Source organism: Ptychodera flava, chromosome 18 (assembly GCF_041260155.1).
Source record: "Ptychodera flava strain L36383 chromosome 18, AS_Pfla_20210202, whole genome shotgun sequence".
Classification (NCBI taxonomy): Eukaryota; Metazoa; Hemichordata; class Enteropneusta; family Ptychoderidae; genus Ptychodera; species Ptychodera flava.
In genome coordinates this window covers 19,731,637-19,755,406 of record NC_091945.1, presented here as the reverse complement: position 1 = coordinate 19,755,406, position 23,770 = coordinate 19,731,637, and the positions used below count along the sequence as shown (strand labels likewise).

Sequence of the window (23,770 nt, the reverse complement as noted above, 5' to 3'; positions counted from 1 at the left end):
CCACAAAAAACCTGCATATAGTCCAATTTTTTATTTTACAGTGTATGTTCAACCATGCACGTCCAGAGTTGTACATTTGAAATTTTGAACTTGATCTTTTGATACAGACCGTAAATTGTTTCAATGAAAGTTTAATCTTGGCTGGCTGCAAGCAGAGTTGAGGTAGCGCCCAGTTAACCAGTATTTAAGCGTATTTCAAGAAATCAAGCAGGACAAACTACTTTTCATATCTAACAAAATTTGTGAAAAGGTCAAAAAAGAGTATCTTTATCCCTTTAATTCTATTATACAGTTTACCTTGAGAGAGTTTCCTATTGATTGGCAAACTCCCTTTGAAAATCAGAAACATACCTACAGAGACAATAACTCACTTTTTGTACTACGATGCTTCTACTGCGGTAAATACCAAATAATTTATACTTGATAATGTATAAATCACATATGAACATTAGTTCTAACTTATAAGCATTATATCATGGACATAATACACGACCTTCACACTTTTGTATGACTTGGACTTTAGATCCTTGTATCCAAGTGTCGATGGATTGACAAACAGTTGCTACAACTGCTAAATTTTACATATTCCACGGATGAGATGGGTTATATTTTTTCTTGGCCTGTAGCAAGCTCTTTTACTAAATAATGAGCACTGGTAATATTGTTTCTGTACCTAATCAAATAAATCTATTTGATAAGATCTGATTCATACCCAAATTGCTGGGAAAAAACTCAATTCTACACAGTACCATATGAATGTAAAACGATGACAAAAAGACAAACACTTTGTAATTCTAATATCTTCAAAGTAAAGCAATATATTTCCCATTAAATGGTATTGATGATAAGTCAAAATGATTTAGAGCGCTTGTCATTTGAGTTTGCAGTTTCATTGTTTGGCACACACGGATTTCTGTACAATTGTTTTACTCTGACATGCAACATAAAAGGATGTGAACACGTTCTCTTATTATGCTGAATGTTTCAAAATAAAAACACTGTAGCACAGCTTTTACCTCTCGAAAAAGTGACGGTTACAGTATTTTTTCTGATCGATACACATGATTGGCTCAAAATCCATGGTCAGCCCATGGAGGTAACCCTGCGTACGATACTGTTTGTTCCCAGTGTTATACGGCTTCCCACCTCAGGGAGGTCATACAACGCTGGGAACACACAGCATCATGCGCAGCTAGCAATGGAGGCAGCTCACAGAGTACATGTGCTACCTAGATGGTCAACTACACCGAAAGGTTCGACCATTTTAACAACAAGGGGCGTTACTTGTACTGATAAGTCATTCTTTATTGGGAATATCGAAAATAAATGCAAAATTGGAGCTAGTCTTTATGGAAATGACCAAAATTTCATGTGTATTGAACCAAGAAACGTATAGCTCAAGACGTTCTTCAAATTCGTAAGATGTGACTTGCGGCTCATTAGTCTTGATGGCTTCTCATGAACTCAACATTAACATCTAGTGATACTCATTGTACATATGCATGGGTTGACCGGGACTGTGAAGTTTTGAATTGGGGAAAAATCACTTGTTCGGGCAGTAAAAGTTCTGCTACAGTGTATTTACTTTGTACGATCAGAGGACATGCAGCAATCAACACATCCTTTGATGTTATGACTTTTGTTAGAGTAGAACAACTTGTAATTCACAGTCAAGAAATCTGTGTGTGCTAAACAGTGAAACTCCAAACTCAAATGACCAGCACTGTAAAAATGCAATCTCAGAGCTGATTTTCAGGATGAATTATTTGCATCTTGAGTATATTATCATGGTAAGTAGTTTGTTCACACTATGGAATCCAATCTTTCACACACATTTGCTGATTTACGGGAATCATTGACTGAAATTCACACATGAGGATGTTCATCTATCTAATCCTAGAGCACATAGTGATGGAAATGTCTCTGCATCAAAATTCTATAAAACATAACATGGCCTATATGCAACATAAAGTGGCCATTCTTTGAACAATACCAATGAAGAAAAAATAATTTCAAACGCTTGTTTCACTGGTTAGTAGCATGTCACAGGATTTACAACGGTGAGCATACTTTATATTGATAAACGTACAACGTGGACATTCTCTGGTGCTTTTTGTCTCTTTTGAGCCTTCTGCACTATCGAAATCTTTACTCTTGCCACAAGTCTCACAGACATTTGAAACAGTGTCATTGACAACAGTGCAGTGCGGGCATTCCCAGGTGCCAAGCTTCCTCTCTGAACCAGATTTGACAAGCTCTTTGTTGGGGTTCACTCTCTCAGATTGTTTCTGTGATTTTCCTTCGTCCCGAGCATCCTTTGAAGTGTGACTGGACATGCCGCTGTCTTCATGCAAGGTTAGCCGTGGCGTTGAGCAGTTTCTACATGTTGCATCTGTTTTCATGTTGTAGTGGGCACACTTTATGCATGTCCATTGGTTTATGCTGGACAGAGTTGACAATGGTCTTGCTCTGCTGCTAGTACCGCCAACTCCAGTACTTGAGGCTGATGAACCTGAAGCTATCTTCACCTCACTTTTACGTGTTTTCCCAGACTGTTGCGAGTTGTCAGAAATCTTGCTATCATGTTTCAAATTTTTAGATTTATTGGCAGAATATTCCGCTTTACTGAGCGAGGCAATACCTGATGACCCAGTCAGGCTTTCTTTATTTGATGGATTTGACAAATTGCTCTGAGTTGCTTTCCCTTTAATCCTATCAGACTTAGCAGGTATGGCCTGCAAATTTTCATATGGCGTGTAAACCCCTTCAGTAGGTGATTTCTTACTAGGTCTCACTACATCTGTAAAGCTATCTCTAACCCTAGATGGTGGGGCAGTAGGTGAGACATGCAGACTAGTGTAGCCAGAGGAAGCACCAGATGGTAGCCGACTGACTTGTCTTAACTCAGGCAACACTGGGTTATTGATGGTGTAATCTCGAGTACCTGACTGCCAAGAATGATGCTGAGAATCAGTTAGATACTTGAACGATGAATCCTTCCTGTCTGGGGGCCGAGGTGCCGCCGACGGATGCAATCTGCCCGATCTCTCATTTTTGTCTGTCGTATGGTGTGGGAACAATACCATCATACTCGCTTCAATATGCTCATCCTGTGTTAGTGCACTCTTTCCAGCAGTGGGACCTGGGCTGTATAAATCATGCTCATCATCATCATTCTCTGAATATATCATCACATTGCTTTTCTCCACAGCATCTGCACGTAAATTACTGTCTCCAAATGGAGGATGATGCATGTGCAATCCTGCTAACCACGTAAAACAATCATCAACTGTACCTCTACAGCTGATCCGTGCCTCCAACGCCAGCTGCGCTGGATTACCGAACTGGTACACCTTTACCTTATCACACAACTCTTTCATAATTTTACACTCTTCAGAAGCAGTTAACAAATCCACCGCTAAGACTACCAAGTCATCAGTTATTAACCTGTGTCTGTCCAGAATCCAGTTTGTACCTCTTTTGTTATAGCCCATCCGTTGCCAAATCACACCCACATTCTTGATGTGGGGTTCTATCTTACACTTGTAGAAACCAGTTTGCTCCTGTAAAATGAAAGATTGTAAATTATTGATGGAACTGATGAAATAGTGACAGTGTCAGAAGTCACAAAATGACAAAATAAGATAAAAGTATGTGTGAAAAACTATGGTTTTCACCAAATAGTGAGCACAGATCTAGCTGAGGTACATGTATATGAAATGTAAAACCAGAATTTTGACTACTTGAGATGTAAGAATGTCAGAAGTTGCAGACAGGAGTCAAGTAACAAAGAATTATTCAGACAGACAAAAATATCGGAGTGCTGAAAAATGCCCTTGAAATTTGCCGACAATAAAGCAACACAATTTCTTATCCACAAAAGAATTTTAAACATAATTTAGACCATCATGGATTCAAAACATTTCATTTCAGTAGCTTTTCAGTAATTGCATAATAAAACGACACAAGTATCAAATCCTCATGACACTTCTTAGAATATTCACAGGTTAGAGAAATGCTGCTGAATGCATACAAGAAATTCTGACACAAACAAACTTGTTAGGTAAAAAATGTAATTTCAAATGAAAAAAGCAAATTTAAACCTGAGATAACTCTACTGCCGTAAAATTTATATATTTGTAACAAAATGTATATCTTACATATTAGGTGAATAAAAGTCTTAAACTGCCTTACCATGGCAAAGGCTATGTAAAGTAGATAGACTTGTTGATTTTCAAAATTCATCCCTATCTATACTTAACTTGGACGTGATGGAATGAAGTTTGGGCCAAATAAAAAAATATGTGTATTTCCAGTAACCAGACCAACCTAAAAACCTACTGATCCTAAACATGTTTTTTGCGTTGTCAAAAACATTCGAGCAAATTCTCTACGTACCATATTTTATGGGTCTCAGCCAACAAAACGAAACCAGATATGAATTGAAAATGCTCACGTGTTTCATTATATATTGCAGTTTTGTGTACATTTAAACTTTTGCAACATCATTGAAAGTGTTCATGATCAACATCATGAACAATGTTCATCATCTGATATGCAAATTATAAATTAGCTGACATGGAAATGCAAAATGACTTTCAATATTGTTTAACCTGGTATCATCAATGTACATAGCATGTTTCACCAACTTTGATCAAGAAAATCCCGGTATGCAGATATCGACCAACAGACCAACAGACAGACAGACAGACAACGCGGCGACATTAGCCCACGTGGTGAACACATGAGCTAAAGTTCCTTCCAACCTTCTTTAACTTATCCTAATTTTCAGAGGCATGTTACAAGAGACATATTTTTAGCTCACATGTTCACATACGTGAGCTTATGCCACAGCAATATCTCACTGTCTATCTGTCTGTCTGTCTATCTGTCTGTTTGTTGGTCCGATATCTCCAAAACGGCTTATCAGATCAGAATCAAAACTGATTCAATTAGTAAATGGCAAGAACTCATTAGTTTTTGGTGGGTGTGGCTTGCAAATTTTGCTCATTTGCATAATTAATTATTTTAGTAAAAACAGATATACATTGAGAACAACTGCACACAATTTGATGAGATTTGATACAAATGTTGATCACATCAAGATTTATCAGTTGTGAAAGGTATTAAGGGTTGACATTAAAGATAATTCCTCATTTGCATATCTAATGAACTTTCCTCATCATGGATATTTATCTGAATTGACTTGACCAAAGTTGACAAAACTTGCTATGTACATTGAAAGTACGATGATATAACATTATTGAAAGTCAAAAGACATTCTTTACTTCAGGCAATACCTAATTTGCATATTTTATGAACTTTCTTAATTAGGGTTATATATCTTGATTGACTTGACCTAACTTAACCACACCTGCTATATACATGGAAGATACTCTGATACAACATTATTGAAAGTCAAAAGACACTCTTTCAACCAATTACCAATTTGCATATTTAATGAACTTTCCTATTTGGGGTTATATATCTTGATTGCCTTGACCAAGCTTGACGAAACTTGCTATTTAAATGGAAGAACAACCATGATACAAATTATTGAAAGTTATTTTGGATTTTTACTGCAACTAATTCCTTATTTGCATATTTAATAAACTTTCCTAATTTGGGTTACATATCTTGATTGCCTTGACCAAACTTGACAAAACTTGCTATGTACATCAAAGATACTATGATATAACATTATTGAAGTTATTTTGGATTTTTACTGCCACTAAATCCTAATTTGCATATTCAATGAACTTTCCTAATTAGGCTTATGTACCTTGATTGACTCGACCAAACTTGACGAAACTTGCTATTTACTTGGAAGAACCATGATACAAATTATTGAAAGTTATTTTGGATTTATACTGCAACTAATTCCTTATTTGCATATTTAATAAACTTTCCTAATTTGGGTTAAATATCTTGATTGCCTTGACCAAACTTGACAAAACTTGCTATGTACATCAAAGATACTATGATATAACATTATATACTGAAAGTCATTTAAAGCATTTTTACTTCAGCAAATCCCTAATTTGCATTTTTAATGAACTTTCCTAATTGGGAATGTATATCTGAATAGACTTGATCAAAATTGACGAAACTTGGTATCTATATTGAAGATACTATGATATAACATTACTGAAAGTCATTAAGCATTTTAATTCAACCAATTACTATTTTGCATATTTAATGAACTTTCCTAATTAGGGATATATATCTGAATTGACTTGATCAAAATTGACAAAACTTGGTATGTATATTGAAGATACTATGAAACAATATTATTGAAAGTTATTAAGCATTTTTAACTTCAGGCAATTCCTAATTTGCATATTTAATGAACTTTTCTAATTAGGGATATATATCTCAATTGACTCTACCAAAGTTGATGAAACTTGCTACTTATATTGAAGATACTATGATACAACAATGTTCAAACTCATTTAGCATTTATACTTTGGACAATTCCTAATTTGCATATTTAATGAAGTTTCTTAAATAAAGATATATTTCTTGATTGACTCGACCAAACTTTACAAAACTTGCTATATACACTGAAGATACTTTGATAAAACATTATTCAAAGTACTTCAGCATTTCATTTTTAGCATATTCCTCATTTGCATATTTAATGAACTTTCCTATTTAGGGATATATAGCGGGATTTACTTGACCAAAGTTGGCAAAAAATGCTATGTTCATTGATGATACCAGATTAAAACAATATTGAAAGTCCTTTAGCATTTCTATGTCAGCTAAATTAATTTGCATATCTAATGAGCTTTCACAGTTTGACATATATAGCTTGAAGAACTTGACCAAAGGCAATTACACTTGCTATATACAATGAGAGCAGTCAAAGAAATTAAGTATATTTATTTCAGCTAATTACACATTTGTATTCTTGATGACCTTTACAATTAATCTATGGTGAATATTTTTCATGATGTTAATCATAACATTTTCAATGAAGTTGCAAACAAGTGGCAAAAGTTTAACTTTACTCACAACTGCAATATATAATAAAACATGTGAGCATTTTCAGTTCATATCTGGTTTTATTTGTCCTTACCTTGTACGAGTTCACAAATTTTTCTGACTGAGTCAAATGAAAATCTCTGTCTAAGGCTGATTCATAAATGGCATGACATGAAATTGAACTAAAAATAGCAAATATTCATAATGTATTGATTTGATCAGATAACTTTAGCCACTAACACCTCAGAGAAGATAAAATATACTGGTGGTTATTCAACATAGCATTTACGTAAATTATATCTTGATTGAAGTTAAAGGGGCAGAGGAGATATAAAAAGGAACAAGATGGCAGCAAATGCCCGTTATGCAAGGTGCCTCCGACCAAGCAACATGGGGAGACTACATCCACAAAACCTAGCTTTTTGAGCTTGTTTCGATAAAAAAGTTACAAAAACAAATGCTGTTGTCATTATTCATGATGTCTTTGTTTCTCAGCTTCTGGGATACTGTTGGGTCTGTGATTCATACAATGATTTCCGATTAAACTCATTAGCATCTAAACTAGAGCAAAAAGGATATTCAGGAAGTAGGCTAATGAGATCTTTGGGTGGATGTGATTATTGGACCAGTTAGTTTTTGATGTCATGTTGTTAATTTGAAATCTTACAGGCTTTCATGGAGAACTGAATACTTAAAAGCAGCTAGATTTCCCTTACTGCGAGTGATTCAGTAACCGCTTAACTTGACATGCACGTACCACAGGAGTTATGAAAGATTGTCCTTCTCATTGGTCTAACAATGAGTGGGAAAAGTGCAAAAGGAGTGAAACGGACTGCAAGCTTATAAACTTCTAACTCTGTATGACAACCGTGCTGTTCCAGGTTACAGGTTTTTCAATAAATATAGCTACATGCGTATGACATCAGAACCTGCTGCTTGAAATGCAGCAATTTTGTCAGCATTTTGTCAGCATGCTTGGCTGTTGTTGCGGCTTGTAGTCTTGACCTGTTAATATGTCCTTTAGTGTTCATTGTAACATTAGAAGTTACCTATTAAGGTGTATATTTGCCTTTCTTCAATGAGTAATTTCCAGAAATGCAATCTGAATTTGCAGACAAATATTTAATTTTTCATATTTATAATGAAAAAACAGTGATGTAATTTGTAAATATCTCTATCAGATGCAGTATACTATCAACCCAAGAAGGAAATAAGAAACTTTTCGCTGCATTTTTAATTTTTTTGTGAAAACAATCAAAATAAGTCACATTTAAAAACGTTTACAACTATGGTTTGTCCTAACGTCATTGGTATGAAAGGCAACCAAGGATTGGTTTACAGAAAATTGGGATGAATAGGTTAATAGTTTGCAAAATAAATAATTTATTTATCTTTTCCACCAATTTGAATTTTGTTTCGTGAGTTTTTCAAGGTGAGGACATGTCAAAAACTATAAACAAGTATGTTTCACTGTCATGAGCGTCATTTGACCCAAACTCTTCTTCAACTGTACCTTGTACATCAGAGTCAGAGCTATCTCCATCACTGCTCAGGTACGCTGTGATAGTGACACTGCAGTAGCAGGGCAATACCTGATAGTGACACTGGCCGTAGGGAGAAGCTGTATTAACTTTGATAACTTTGACAATATTTTTGTTCAGTTTATACAACTGTGTTCTTGTTCTAATCCCTAAAGCATGTTGAATTGTCCAGTATTCAGCTTCCTAACACAGCCTGTGTACGTGTACCACGCATTTATTTGTATCACTGACAACTGACTGTCAGTCTGGACTAATTAAATTATCACCTAATACATAATTGCATATACAGGCTTTGTCGGCAAACTGAATATTGTGTGTTTGAGGATGCTGTAGGGAAACAGCAAGAAACTGTAGTTGATATATTAAACAGAAATATGGCAAAAATCATCAACAGTTGCAGCTTCTGCCCTGTTACCAGGCTCAAGTCTGGGTTTTTTTTATGACAAATCATACATGTTTAGATTTTTTCAAGATAAAAGTCATGAAATGTGACAAAATGGTTCCAGACTTTGTTAAACTATTACAAACATTACAACAGTTGGATGACATAAACATAGGGCCAAAGTCCCTGAAGCTACTATAGACATGGATACAAAATTAAGTATTTCCTGACTGTATGAAATTATCTCACTAAGGTCATCCTAGGGACATTTAAACCAAATATTGAAGCTTCTGACCAGCGGTTTGAAAAAACAAGCGACTCAACAGTTGACAGAGCTCTGCTGTGTTATGTAGAGAATAACCTTTTGTGACACATGTATTGATGAAGAAGGTGGATATCTTTGATAGCTCATTTCAGGATTGCCTGACCAAAAATGGAAAAAAATTCGTAAAAATACAGATTTGCATATTTCATCAGACTATATTAGTGTATAATAGCAAATAAACGAGAGTTAATTACATTCTAATCAAAGTAAACAAGACTTGCTTAAATCAAGATTTACGTCATAAAAAACAGCATATCTGTCAGGTTATAAAGAATCTTGAGCTGGTTATCTTTTGGTAATATCAGTATTTTCATCCTATTAACCAAGCACATATTATTTTAACTTTCAAATTAACATTGTAAGTAAGTTCTGTTGAATAAGTTTAGACTGTACTACTCAGAGAAAGCACACTGAAGAGACAAATGTTTCAAACTTAAGAAGTTCAAGGTCATCAAAAGCATTATAAGGAATCATGTTACACTTTCATTGCACTGTTTACACAGATTGCATAATTGCTATAAATAGCACATGAGGAATCTTACCGCCCAGCTTTACCATAAAACCCTATCTGTTTTACTGACAGGGCTCGACGCAAGGTCAACTCATCCACTAGCCCGAAGGACTAGTAGCAGTTCATTTTTAGTAGTCCTAAATGAATTCTACTAGTCCTGCTCAAGCAAAGCCAAATGTTGCTCTCATGTTGTAAAGAGGTGTACGGTATATGACCATTCTCATATTTTTGTCGCAAAGGTTTTTAAACCCAATAACTAACTTTCATGCAAGACTAGCACATTTGCTTACTGCAAAATGTTTAACTTTGAATCATATATAAACCACAAAAATAACCTGAATGAAATGTCCTGTGTAGGAGGAGAGGTCATGAAAATAGCCTATTGCCATCAAGAATAAAATCAGACGTAGGAATGAATTTGTTGGAAAATTCTTCATAGCTCAGGTAGTGCACCATTAATTTGCAAAGAACATGTTTGTTCATGGTGGGGACAGATTTGTTTCTCCAGAACTGAAATTCGTACAGCCATTCACAAATGTTCCTGTGGAGTGCCTTCATATTTTTGACATATATCACATTTTAAAATTGACCAGCTTGTGGGGAGGACCTCTCATTTGTAATAATGGTTTGTTAAAAATTTAGTTTTTAATAGTAAAAATGTTGCATTTTACCATTTCATGTGCTTGTGTCTTTTATAAGTTTTTGCCAGTTACTGGTAACAAAATGTGATCAGCACAAAAATAACCGATGACTCCCAGAAGTGATTGGATACAACAGTCTGATACACCCATTTCATATGTTGTTTTTCACTTCTGTTTTAAGGTTCACTTCACTATTATAGCCCCAATAATTACCCTTTTCCACTAAAATGGCAAAACAATAAGTTGCTAGCACCAAGTTATTATCTGTGAGGAATTCCCTCACCTGTACAAGCAGTAGCAACTTGCCATAGCACTGTTTTGGCAAGCTAGTTGCTCTTTTTAAGATCAGCTTCAATCAAGCTAGGGGGTCTTGACTATATATGGAGGTCAGCATGTGGAGGCATTCTAAAGCAGGGTCAAGCTGGCTACGAACTATCGGAGGTGTTGTTTGGGAATGCCCCTGAAGAAATCTTGAGAAAAATCTTCTTTGAAAGGCAAGGATACAGAGTTTGAACGAAATTGTGGGGTTGCTCATGTTTTTAGGCGAAGTGATGAGCTTCAAGCAAACCAAAACACACGACGTGCAGACAATTCCGTTTGATGCTCAGCGTTGAGCCATGTTTCCCGGGGCCATGTTACTGGCATGTACAGTACAATTTGGTTCTCCGTAGCAGGTAAACTGTTTCATTTTAAGTTGGTGATCAATAAAGTTTGCTTCACTGTTTCACTGTCCAATTTGTTTGGGTAAAATTTAGTGTATTTTTATATAAAATGATCGAGGCTTGGTTCATTCTTATCGAATGAGTGGCCTGGCGTCCCATTAGTTTTGTAGCGATAACTTTCCTGGACAACTACGGAACTTGAAAATTGCACTAGTCCGCAGGACTACCTCCGAAGACATTTTTACTAGTCCTCTTGAAAATTTACTAGCCTCGGGCTAGTGGGCTAGCGCTTATGTCGAGCCCTGTATCACTTTGACCACTCTCTTAATTGACCACTCTATTTTTTTCCTCAAAAAGTAATCCTATTTTATCCTTACCAAGTCAACCATAAATGGTAATTAGAACTTTCTCTATCTCTATTTATTTGACCACCCTATCATGACAAACTATTATGAACAATTTCTTTTAGATAACATAAATGGTGGTTCAGAATATATCAAAGTTGGGATTCAGGAAAGTTGCCTTTACATGTTTTAATCCTCAATTCACTATGAACTGTCAAAAAAGTTGAACTTTCTGATAATTCCACACTAAAATTATTTTGGCTTTGATGATTTCCTAATTAATTCAATTCTTTAAAATCATATTATTATTTTTTCTGGGTGAATTGATAGGGTTTATACAGTACAAGAATTACATACAATGTAAGTCAAACTTGACCAAAAATGACAAAAAAATTCCTTAAAAATACACATTTGCATATTTCATCACAATTTGAACAAATCTAAGTTGGGTTATCCCTAGGGACCTGTATACCAAATAACAAAGCTGTCTGACCAGCGGTTATGAAGAAGAAGATTTTTACCAAAAACACCTTTTTTGGCATTAATTTGCCTATTTTCAACAATATCAAAAAATTAAAAAAAATAGTTTCTCAAAATCATATTTTTCATCTACACAACAAATATCAAATCAGTAAGTACTGCGGTTCTCAAGATATTTGAGTGGACGGATGCCTCACAAACGGACATACATACATACATACATACATACATACATACAGACTGACGACGGATGCCGGACGGATACCCATCCCAATAGCTTCTATAGACTATAGTCTATAGTAGCTAAAAATGATATTCATTTTTCATTGAATTCAAAAACTTGGAACTGGAAAATGTAAAACGTAAAAGGGAACCAAAAAAATTTTCGCGTCACCCCCACCCCCACCCCCCCACTGCAGGCAGAGCAAAATTTTCAAGTCCCCTCCTCTACTACCCCAAAAATTTTTGAATCCCCCTGAATTCCTCCAGCCCCCCTAACCATTTTTTGTGAACCCAGCCTAAGGTTGATACTTCTTTCACTTAAAATCATCAAATGAATGAGGACAATGGATTGAAAGAAAAAAAACAAAACACTGAGCTTACCTTTATAACTTCGTACTTTGTCCTCCATCTGGCTGTTAAAAGATTATACACATACTTTTCTAAGTGCTGAAATGCATCAGCAATTTTAGCAAAATTTGTACCATCATGACTATTATCACTGAGATGATCCATGAGGATCAAGATAGTAAACTTATCTTGGTGAAAGACATGTTCAAGAAATGACAAAACTCTTTTCAAAAATTCATCTTTGCTCTTTTTGTTTTTCCACAAGAACAAATCCTCAGAATATGACCGATGCAAAGCCCGTCTTTCCTCTGATGCATTCACATTATGTTGTGTCTCCATAGCTATATCTGAAATTCTGAAATGATAAAATAAACATAAAACTTTCAGTGTCACTCTGATACTTATTTCTCAAGATGTAAGGAATGAATGTACAGAAAATAGTTACTGAAGTTGTAAACAAGTTTCTGTTGACTCCGTTGACTCCTGTTGACTCTGTACCCTCAGAAGATCTCTTACGCAAATCGCTTGATTTTTGCAAGGGAATACACTTCGATTTCCAATGAAGTGGTTGATATCATAATGCACTCAAGAAATACCCTTCTCTTTGACGATATAACACCCTGGATTAAAAGAGCGAATAAGGATTTTTTCGATGTCGCAATGAGGAGCTTTGACGGTGCTGAAATATTCAAATTAGTGGGCTGCATATCCTTAGCACACTTGCAAAGAAGTATGATAAAGATCAAATCGGCTTATATCAGGATGACAGGCCTGGTGTACTTAAAAATGCCACAGCCAGCATGGCAGAATTTGAATCTTTGCCACATGTTTGCAACTTAATTGAAATTATTATGATCAACATAATGAACAATAATCAACGCCGATTAATTCTAAAAGGTCATGAAGTATACAAATATGTAATTAGCTGAAATAAAAATATTAAAGTTATTTGACTGCTCTTATTGTATCACCACTTTATATAGCAAGTGTAATTACCGTTGGCCAAGTCCTTCAAGCCATATATGCCAAGCTGTGAAAGCTCATTAGATATGCAAATCATAAATTAGCTGACATGAAATGTGAAATAACTTTCGATATTGTTTTAACCTAGTGCCTGGTATAATCATCAATGTACATAGCATGTTTTGCCAACTTTGATCAAGTAAATCCCAGTATATATTCCTGATAAGCAAAGTTCATTAAATATGTAAATTAGGAATTGGCTAAAGTAAAAATGCTAAATGATTGTCAATAATGTTGTATCATGGTATCTGCAATATGTGTAGCAAATTTTGTCAACTTTGGTCAAGTCAATTCAGATATACTGTATATCTCTAATTAGGAAGCTCATTAAATATGCAAATTAGGAATTGGCTGAAGAGAAAATGCTTAATAACTTTCAGTAATATTGTATTATAGTGTTGTTACGTGCAGAGAAAACGAACAAAAGGGTGAACTCAGCAGTTAACGTTTAAACAAAATTTATTACAAAAATAAAACTAATTGCTAAGTCAGGGATAGAGTACAAGCTTAAAAGTGTACAGACTACTTATCTCAGCTGGGACGGCAAAGCTCCAGTCTCAGAGTTGTAACAGTCAGTTGAATGAATGAACAGTCCTTGCAGGCTTGCAGCTGCACAAAGTCCACAGTATAAATCCAGCGTTGACAGTGAAGGTCTTGAAAAGTCTTGAGAATGACTACTGCTGGAGTTATAGTAACACACAAGAGACACGATCCCAAAAGTCTGACTGGAAGCTGTGCACGTCCCTTTTATAAAGGCATATAAGAACAATCTAGAACTTTATTGACATGCTAATTACTGTTCTAAAATTATCTCCCTTACACAACTAATCAACTTTCCAGAACATTCCAAACATGACTAATTGAATTCAAGGTTGTAAGGTCATTAAGGGCAGTGACCTTGAGAATGTTCTAGACTAATTGAGCTCAGGTCATGATGAGTGTGGGGGAAATGATCTACATAACACACCCCCTCTTCAAAAAAGAAAGTTTTTCAAAGAAAAATCTTTCTTTTACAAATGTAATCTTAAAAGTGTGAACAACAATAAGCTCTAAATACGAGAGAGACAGTCTGCAATTAAATTGTCTCTGCCTTTGATATGTCTAATATCAAGATTAAACTCCTGTAACATTAAACTCCATCTTAGCAATCTCTGATTTTTGCCTTTAAATTTCTGCAGAAAAACAAGAGGGTTGTTATCAATATAAACCACCATTGGCTGATTTGAAGAAGTAACATAAACTTCAAAATGCTGTAAAGCTAATATCAAAGATAAACACTCTTTTTCAATTGTAGAGTAGTTTCTCTGGGATTTGTTAAATTTGCGTGAAAAATAGCAAACAGGATGATCTATACCATGACTATCCTCTTGCAATAAAACAGCACCAGCAGCCGTATCACTAGCATCCACAGCTAATTTGAATGGCAAAGTGAAATCTGGTGCAGACAACACTGGAGCACTTGGCAGTATGGCTTTAAGTGTATCAAATGCCTGTTGGCATTGCTCTGACCAAACAAACTTTACTTTCTTTTTAAGTAAGTTAGTCAAAGGCTCAGTAATTGTGGAGAAATTTGGACAGAATTTTCTGTAGTAACCAGCCATACAGACCGAGAAAGCGCATCAGTTGTCGTTTGCAGTTTGGTATGGGAAAACTTGAAATGGCACTGATTTTGGCATCAACAGGTTTTACCTCACCCTGTCCTACAGTATGTCCGAGGTAAGTTACCCTTGCCCATACAAACTCAGATTTGGCAAGGTGACAGTCAACATTGCTTTACTCAGTCTCTCAAAGAACTTCCGCATGAGCTTGATGTGTTCCTCCCAGGTGTCACTATACAGAAGACGTCGTCAACGTAAGCTGCACACCCGTCTAGCCCGGATATGACGTCGTTGATCATCCGTTGGAACGTTGCCGGAGAGTTCTTCATTCCAAATGGCATCACCTTGTACTGGAACAATCCGTCTGGCGTAACAAAGGCGGATATTTCACGAGCACGATCTGTCAGAGGGACTTGCCAAATCCCTTCAGTAGGTCAAATTTCGTCACATACTTGGCTTTTCCCACTCGGTCGATGCAGTCATCAATCCTCGGGATTGGGAAAGTGTCTGTCTTTGTTAAAGTGTTGACCTTCCTAAAGTCCGTGCACATACGATAACTGTGATCTGATTTGGGAACAAGTATGCACGGCGAACTCCAGTTACTTTTACTGGGTTCAATAAAGTCATTGTCCAGCAGGTATTTGACTTCTTCCTGGAGATATTTCGCTTTTGTTGGATTCAGTCTGTATGGATGTTGTTTTACAGGCTTACTGTCCCAACATCAACGTCGTGATAGATGACGTTTGTCCTCGTTGGAACATCTTGAAACAGGTGTTTATATTCATGGAGCAGTTCTTTCACCTGTTGTTGTTGTTCTGGCTGGAGGTGTGCCAACTTTGTAGACTCCAGCTTCTCCAGGATTTCTGAGTTCTGAAGCTTGACCGAGCCCAGCTTTGAGTTTAGAGTATTTTCACTCAAGTCAGTTTCAGTATCACTATCTTCATAATGGCCAGAACTGACGGTACTGACAGGCTGAGTTATAGTAGGATTATCCCTATCCAAATATGGCTTAAGCATATTTATGTGACATAGCTGCTTTTGTTTTCGCCTGTCAGGTGTTTTTATGATGTAATTTAAATCACTCAATTTCTTATCGATTAGATATGGCCCAAAGTAACGAGCATGGAGTGGTTTGCCAGGAATTGGAAGTAGAACAAGAACTTTTGACCTGGTTCAAACTTCCGTTTGAGGTGCTTTATCATATTTGGTTTTCATTGACTGCTGAGATGACTCAAGATTTTCTCTGGCTAATTCACATGCTTTAGAGAGTTTCGTACGAAAATCTGACACATATTGCAAAATATTCAGACAATCATCATCGTCTGATAGGAATTTCTCTTTAACGAGCTTAAGTGGGCCACGGACTGTATGTCCAATACAAGCTCAAATGGGCTAAAACCAAGAGACTCCTGAATTGACTCTCTAACAGCAAAGAGCAAAAAATAAATTCCTTCATCCCACTGCTTCTCTGTGTCAAAACAGTAGGTCCTAATCATGTTTTTCAAAGTTTGATGAAATCGCTCAAGAGCACCCTGACTTTCTGGTGATAGGCGGATGACCTATACTGTTTAATGCCTAGCTGATCCATTACTTGTTGAAAAATTCCAGACATAAAGTTGGAGCCTTGATCGGACTGGACACATTTAGGGAGGCCAAATAAAGTGAAAAATTTGACTAAAGCTTTCACTATAGTCTTTGTCTTTATATTCTCAGTGGTATGGCTTCTGGGGAACCGAGTTGATGTACACATAATTGTCAACATGTACTCATTTCCTGATCTTGTTTTTGGTAGGGGCCCAACACAGTCTATTAGTATCCTACTAAATGGTTCTTGAAATGCAGGAATTGGCTGTAAAGGGGCCTTTGGAATGGTCTGATTTGGCTTTCCTACCATTTGACATGTGTGACAAGTTTTACAGAAATGTGCTACATCCTGCCTGAGATTAGGCCAATAAAAGTGACTGAGAATTTTATGATAAGTTTTCCTGACTCCTAAGTGACCAGCCCAGGGGGTTTCATGGGCCAGGCGCAATATTTCAGCATGGTAGGGCTTTGGAACCACAATTTGATGTTTTATAGCCCAATCGTCATCAACCAAAACATCTGGAGGTCTCCATTTACGCATGAGAATACCAGATTTTGTATAATAGGAAACAGAGCTATCTGAAGTTTTACCTTCATCATCTACCCTGTCAAACAAAGACAAAATATCTGGGTCTTTGTGTTGTTCTGCAATGAGATTTGATCTAGAAAATGTCTGACTTTGGTCAGCAGAAGTTTTACTGGAAGTTTCAAATCCACGAGGGATAACGGAATGATCCGTGTCAAACACCTGACTGAGAAAGGTGTCCTTTAAGTCAACATCTGTGACATTATTTTTGAGAGTATTTTGATTCTCGGAAGTTTTCTTTGACATGGCTCGAGTAATAGCACATGAAGGAAATAAATCGGGTATCTCTTGTTCAATTGGCTCTGGATCCTGATCTAAACTAGGATTATCAGTCACAAGTGGATTAGTAATGACCTTGTCCCCAGCAAGGTCGTTTCCAAGAAGAAGGTGAATCCCTTCAAAAGGCAAAAAAGGCCTAATACCTAAAGCCACAGGTCCAGAAACAAAGTCCGAAGACAAATAGACATTATGGAGAGGAACAGGAATGTAGTCATTACAATCTACCCCCTTAATAAGAACTTTAGAACCTGAAAATGACTTTTCAGAAAACGGCAGGGTATCTGCCAACAAAAGAGACTGGGAAGCCCCGGTATCTCTTAAAATTTTGACAGGGGTAGCGGAAGAGAAATCACTAGAAAGTGATATAAAACCATTATGAATAAATGGCTCGAAAATACCCATAATGCTATCTTGAGAAGAATTGACCTTGACCTCATTAATTGGGGATGAGAGGGGTTTAACCTCAGAAAATGTGTTGCACACATTGTTAGACTCTAATTGAGTTGATGAAGAAATAAAGCCGGTGGCTTAGATCCACTTTGACCACTTTGACCTTCACGTTTTCTTTCAATTTGAAACACTCTGACATTAAATGGCCGTCTTTCTTACAATAATTACAAGAAAGTGTACCAAACTGTTTGTCAGAAGGAGATTGAGACTTGGGATCTGATGATGTGGGAGTGTTACTTGAACTCTGTGAACTGTTGTCATTTGATTTTCTACTCTCCTTTGAAAAATTGGATGAAAAGGACGAGTTAAATTTACCTGCATTGTTTCTGTATGAAAAGGACTGGGATGGTTTGCTGAGAAATGAAGATTTGTGGGTCAATGAATAATCATCGGCCAAACGTGCAGCAACCTCCAATGTATCTGCCTTTTGTTCATTGATAAACGTCTTGATGTCACTCCGAATGCACCTCTTAAATTCTTCAATCAAACAAGCTGTCGTAATTTGTCATAATTCTGACTGACCTTTTCAGAAGAACACCAGCGATCAAACAGTTGTTCTTTTGTTCGAGCAAATTCAACATAAGTTTGATCCTTCACCTTCTCACAATCCCTAAATTTCTGACGGTAAGCTTCAGGCACCAACTCATAGCCCTTGAGAATTAATTCCTTCACAGAATCATAATTTGAAGCCTGCTCTACTGACAACTGAATGTAAATTTCTCTGGCTTTACCCACCAAAGCACTCTGCAAAAGCATAGACCAGGACTCCTTAGGCCAATTCAGACTCTGAGCAATTTTCTCAAATGAAGGAAATATTTATCAACATCCTTTTCTTGGAAAGGGGAACTAACCTGAAATGCTTAGTGATGTCAAACTTGTCTGAAGGGAAGAATTTTCCTGATTGTCCAAGCTCTAAACGTCTCATTTCTAACTGTAGTCGATGTTCTTCCAATTCTCTCTCCTTTTCTCTCTGTCTTTCTTCCATTTGTAATTCTTTGTCTTTCATTTGTAATTCTTTGTCTTTCATTTGTAATTTTTCCTGCCTTTCCCTTTCTTCCATTTGCAATTTTTCCTTTTCTAATTCCAATTTCTTAAGCTCCAAATCTGCCTGTATTTCTAATTCTAATTTTTTGAGTTCGAAGGAAGACTCAGGCTCATAATCTTTTAAGGCAGACTCCTCAAAATGGCCAGAATTAACTAAATGTTTTGCAATCTTGAACTGAATTTCTCGCTTGCGCATAGATCTTTTGACATCTACTTTAAGGAAATTTGCCAGTGCTATGAGGTTGTCTTTTCTGAGGGAATTAAATGTGTCCTGATCAAGGTCATCCATAAATTCGTCTGGCTTGAATTCCGCCATGATTGAATTTCGCTGAGTTCACAGTATACAGTAGTTTTGAAAAGGCTGTCAAAATGTTGTCAAACGGCTCAAAATATTCGTATCCCGGACGAGCCCCCAATTTGTTACGTGCAGAGAAAACGAACAAAAGGGTGAACTCAGCAGTTAACGTTTAAACAAAATTTATTACAAAAATAAAACTAATTGCTAAGTCAGGGATAGAGTACAAGCTTTAAAAGTGTACAGACTACTTATCTCAGCTGGGACGGCAAAGCTCCAGTCTCAGAGTTGTAACAGTCAGTTGAATGAATGAACAGTCCTTGCAGGCTTGCAGCTGCACAAAGTCCACAGTATAAATCCAGCGTTGACAGTGAAGGTCTTGAAAAGTCTTGAGAATGACTACTGCTGGAGTTTATAGTAACACACAAGAGACACGATCCCAAAAGTCTGACTGGAAGCTGTGCACGTCCCTTTTATAAAGGCATATAAGAACAATCTAGAACTTTATTGACATGCTAATTACTGTTCTAAAATTATCTCCCTTACACAACTAATCAACTTTCAGAACATTCCAAACATGACTAATTGAATTCAAGGTTGTGAGGTCATCAAGGGCAGTGACCTTGAGAATGTTCTAGACTAATTGAACTCAGGTCATGATGAGTGTGGGGGAAATGATCTACATAACAGTGTCTTTAGTGTACATAGCAAGTTTCATCAATTTTGATCGAGTCAATTCAGATAAATATCCCTAATTATGAAAATTCTGAAAATTCATTTAATATTCAAATTAGGTTCTGGCTGAAGTAAAAATGTCTTTTGACTTCTAATAATGTTATATCACAGTGTCTCTGATGTATATAGCAAGTTTCAACAACTACAATCAAGTTAATTCAGATATATATCCCTAATTGGGAAAGTTCATTAAATATGCAAATTCGGAATTGGCTGAAGTAAAAATGCTTAATGACTTTAAAAATGTTGTATCATAGTGGCTTCATACATGTAGCAAGTTTCATCAACTTTGGTCCAGTCATTTCAAAGATATATCCCTAATTAACAAAGTTCATGAAATATGCAAATTAGATATTGGCTGAAGTTTAAACACTTAATGACTTTCAATAATGTTAAATCATAGTATCTTTAATATACATACCAAGTTTGGTTAATTTTGATCGAGTCAAATCAGACATATATCCCTAGTTAGGAAAGTTCATTAAATATGCAAATTAGCATTTATCTTTCATGTCACCCCTTTATGGTTCCCACTGCTGACATATCTTGGTGTGATCAACATTTGTAGCAAATCTCATCAAATTGTGTGTAATCATTTTTAATGTATATCCGTTTTTTTCTAAAATCATTAAGTATGCAAGCCACACCCACAAAAAACTAATTAGTTCTTGCCATTTGCTAACTGGATATATGTACCAGATTTGATTCTGATCTGATAAGCCGTTTTTGAGATATCGGACCAACAGACAGACAGACACACAGACGGACAGACAGACAGACACACAGACACACAGACAGACAGACAGACATCGCTGCGACATATGCTCACGTGTGTAAGCACGTGAGCAAAACAGAAATCAAAAAAGGTATTCATGACATTGGTCTGAAGATCAGTATCAAGACCAACCAGAAAATAATAAACTTCTTGGATGTGACATTTAATCTGAATGATGGCAAGTACGCGTTCTATCCATATCGTAAACCAAATGACCAAACAATATATGTCCATAGGCAGTCTAGTCACCAGCCAACTACAATTAAACACGTACCTGACACAATAAGCAAACAGATATTGACATCATTCTACCTCCATGGTTTATCCTATGTGATACTAAATTATGAACAGTGCCTGACACCACTGTCATGCCGCATAAAGTGTGAGGAAGGTTCACCAGGACTTTGCTTTGGTTCAAAGTTCATGTTTTTGTGTTTTTGTCATACCATTTGTTCTGTCGCTGCTGTCACATTTGACCAGTTATCTACCAACAGCTAAGTAAAACTTTATGTGATACAACCCTCAATTACCACAGGCTGATAAGACGTTTAGTGATGTAAAATACATTAGTAATTATGAAGTATGACTATAAGTGATAAAATAACTTTGGTATTTGATAAGGGGTTGAGCTTCATCTGCAATATAGAAAATTCACTCAATTAGTCCAACATGTTAGGCTTTCCTTCCTGCTCTGCAGTACTCAGAAAGTCACCCAACTCATAAGAATCACACTTAGCTGTTCACAGTATGTCCAATATAGTATATATGTATAAAAACAAAGTTTTCACAGATATGTAGAGAGAACTGGCTGTGGGAACTGGCCACCTTTTCTTAACATACACATATACCACACTGACACAATGTAAACAGCTTTGTCAATTAAGTGATCCATATATGCATTCAGTAACTTCAGGTGCAGTCCACGGAGCTAATCATCAAAAAAAACTATTCCTGGAGCAATTTTTTGAGGGCAGGTGAAATTTCAATTTTGCTTGGGCGGAGGAGCATTGTAGCTGGTAGGGAACAGTTTTATTTTTTTTTTGTCAGCAGGGCAGATATTGGTTGACTGGCCTGAGGACCAGGATTGGGGAAAAAGCAAGGAGAGGGGAAGTTTGATACTTGTAAAACTTGGGCAGGGGAAAACTCGACAATTTTTTTTCATCACAAGGCAGGGGAGCTTTATGTCTGCAGGGGAATGATAAATTTTAAGGGGAATTTTTTCCAGGATAGGGGTAATGGACAAGTTTTTTCACAACAGGTCAGGGAAACTTCAAAAATCCACAATTGGGAGGGGGGTAAGGTAAATATATATGGGGAGTGGGTAAAAATGAAGTTTGAGTACAGGAAGGTAAGTTGCAAAAATTTTCAGTTGCAGGGCAAATTATCAACAGCCTGTTCACATTACTTGTCACGCACAATATATCTAATCATAATAAGGACCACTTTAATTATAAGTGCACTGGTCTACGGTGGTATGCATTATACACACAGCGGCCTTCACCGTGTATCGAACCACAAGGGACTGTGTGGTGAATCAAAGGTGCTTTGAAGCGTTGCTTTGATAGTTGATCGCAGGCCCGAGATCGAAGTGTGAGGTCGAAGGTAGGACCTCGATAGACACAGCTACCGAGGTTCGATCCCATGCCTTCGATCGACTATCCAAGCAATGCTGCAAGCACCCGTGTGTTGAAGCAGTATTACGTGATTATGGTACATCCACAGGCGCGTGGAGTGTTCATTTTAGACACAGTCGTGGAGGGACTGTGCGGACTGTGGTGTGGAGGAACGTAATGAATTCTTTCTGCGTATACCACATTGGCAATTCAAAGCACCTGTCGTGTGCAGCTGTGGATACGTCCACCCACGGTCCCTCTATAGCGGGGTAGTGTCTAGCCCTCGATTCCGCTCTATGCCTACCCGTTTACTAAGCCATGGAGGTGATAGAAGTACTACCTCCATGACCAAGCGATATCGTTTCAAGGTTCCAGTGGCCGGCCATATCTGCGACAAGATATGGCCGGCCACTGGATCCTTGAATGTATATCGCTTGGTTAGGGACATCACGAGAGCATTTGTTTGCAGTCTGTGAGCGATTGAGTTATTCGGGTAGGCATAGAGCGGAATCGAATTGATTTCGGCCGAAAATAGTTAGAAAGGGTAGTTTTTTGTGCGCGGTCCAAATCGGGACCGCGTCCACCGGATTTCCACATGGGAGTCAGCAGGCCTGTTGTGGGAGGCCGTATAACGCCGAGGACACACAGCACGGTACGCAGGGCAGTGGTCACCATATGTGTACGTTGGCAATATCATGGAGTGGCAAAATTAGCTCTACGGTAAGTGGCACTATAGATACTCGAAAATATCCTTTTTTGAGTTTCTGTGGTATTAAAAACCGTTAAATACTTCGATTGTGTAGGCTATAGAGTCATACTCGGGGATTCCCCATTTTGTCACCAGTGTGACCAGTACATTTTGTACACTTTGGAAGGTTGTTTCCGGGACCCGTACATGACATAAGCTGTAACTGAACATACTTTCCAGTACATTACTTCTAACTCACCATTTGCACTTTGTTGATACTCTTTCTGAAGTCTGAAGTAGCGAGAGTTCCAATTAATGATGGCAAATTCGGCCGAGAGAGCGTGCAGTTTCGTCTTCACGGAAGTGCCCGTACAGGCCAGTACCTTTAAATTTGTATGCCGTGGGCATGCGCAGTAAATCTGATTCCCGTTCCTACCGCTGGCTGCGCTATACGCTAACAAACGGTTCAGATACGTGTGTACGGCGCATATCTGACAAAACGTGCTTACCTGACAAAATAACTAATTACTGCTTGTAGCCTTACTCATTCGTGGAAAGTAATCCCTCACACAATACTTCGTCTGTTAAAACACACGAATGAAATTTTAATTACAGAAGTCTAAAATCACAAACATCACAAAATAGCCATAAAATAGT

The 23,770-nt window shown here is 37.1% G+C and overlaps 1 protein-coding gene across 1 annotated transcript; it reads right to left on the bottom strand.

The window, feature by feature from the left end:
- Positions 1-388: 388 nt before the first annotated feature.
- Positions 389-23,538, bottom strand: LOC139117102 (nuclear pore complex protein Nup153-like). The gene is made up of 3 exons (XM_070679943.1): positions 23,373-23,538; positions 12,477-12,798; positions 389-3,563 (listed from the first exon to the last, which is right to left on the bottom strand). The coding sequence occupies exons 2-3, from the start codon at positions 12,780-12,782 to the stop codon at positions 2,013-2,015; spliced, it is 1,857 nt and encodes a 618-aa protein (XP_070536044.1). The 5' UTR covers positions 12,783-12,798; positions 23,373-23,538; the 3' UTR covers positions 389-2,012.
- Positions 23,539-23,770: the final 232 nt, after the last annotated feature.

Excerpts from the sequence above, each read along its gene's own strand:
- LOC139117102 (XM_070679943.1), bottom strand. The coding sequence starts at position 12,782 with ATGGAGACACAACATAATGTGAATGCATCAGAGGAAAGACGGGCTTTG. Across the intron at positions 3,564-12,476 it reads CAAAGTACGAAGTTATAAAG|GAGCAAACTGGTTTCTACAA; the intron begins GTAAGCTCAGTG and ends TTCATTTTACAG.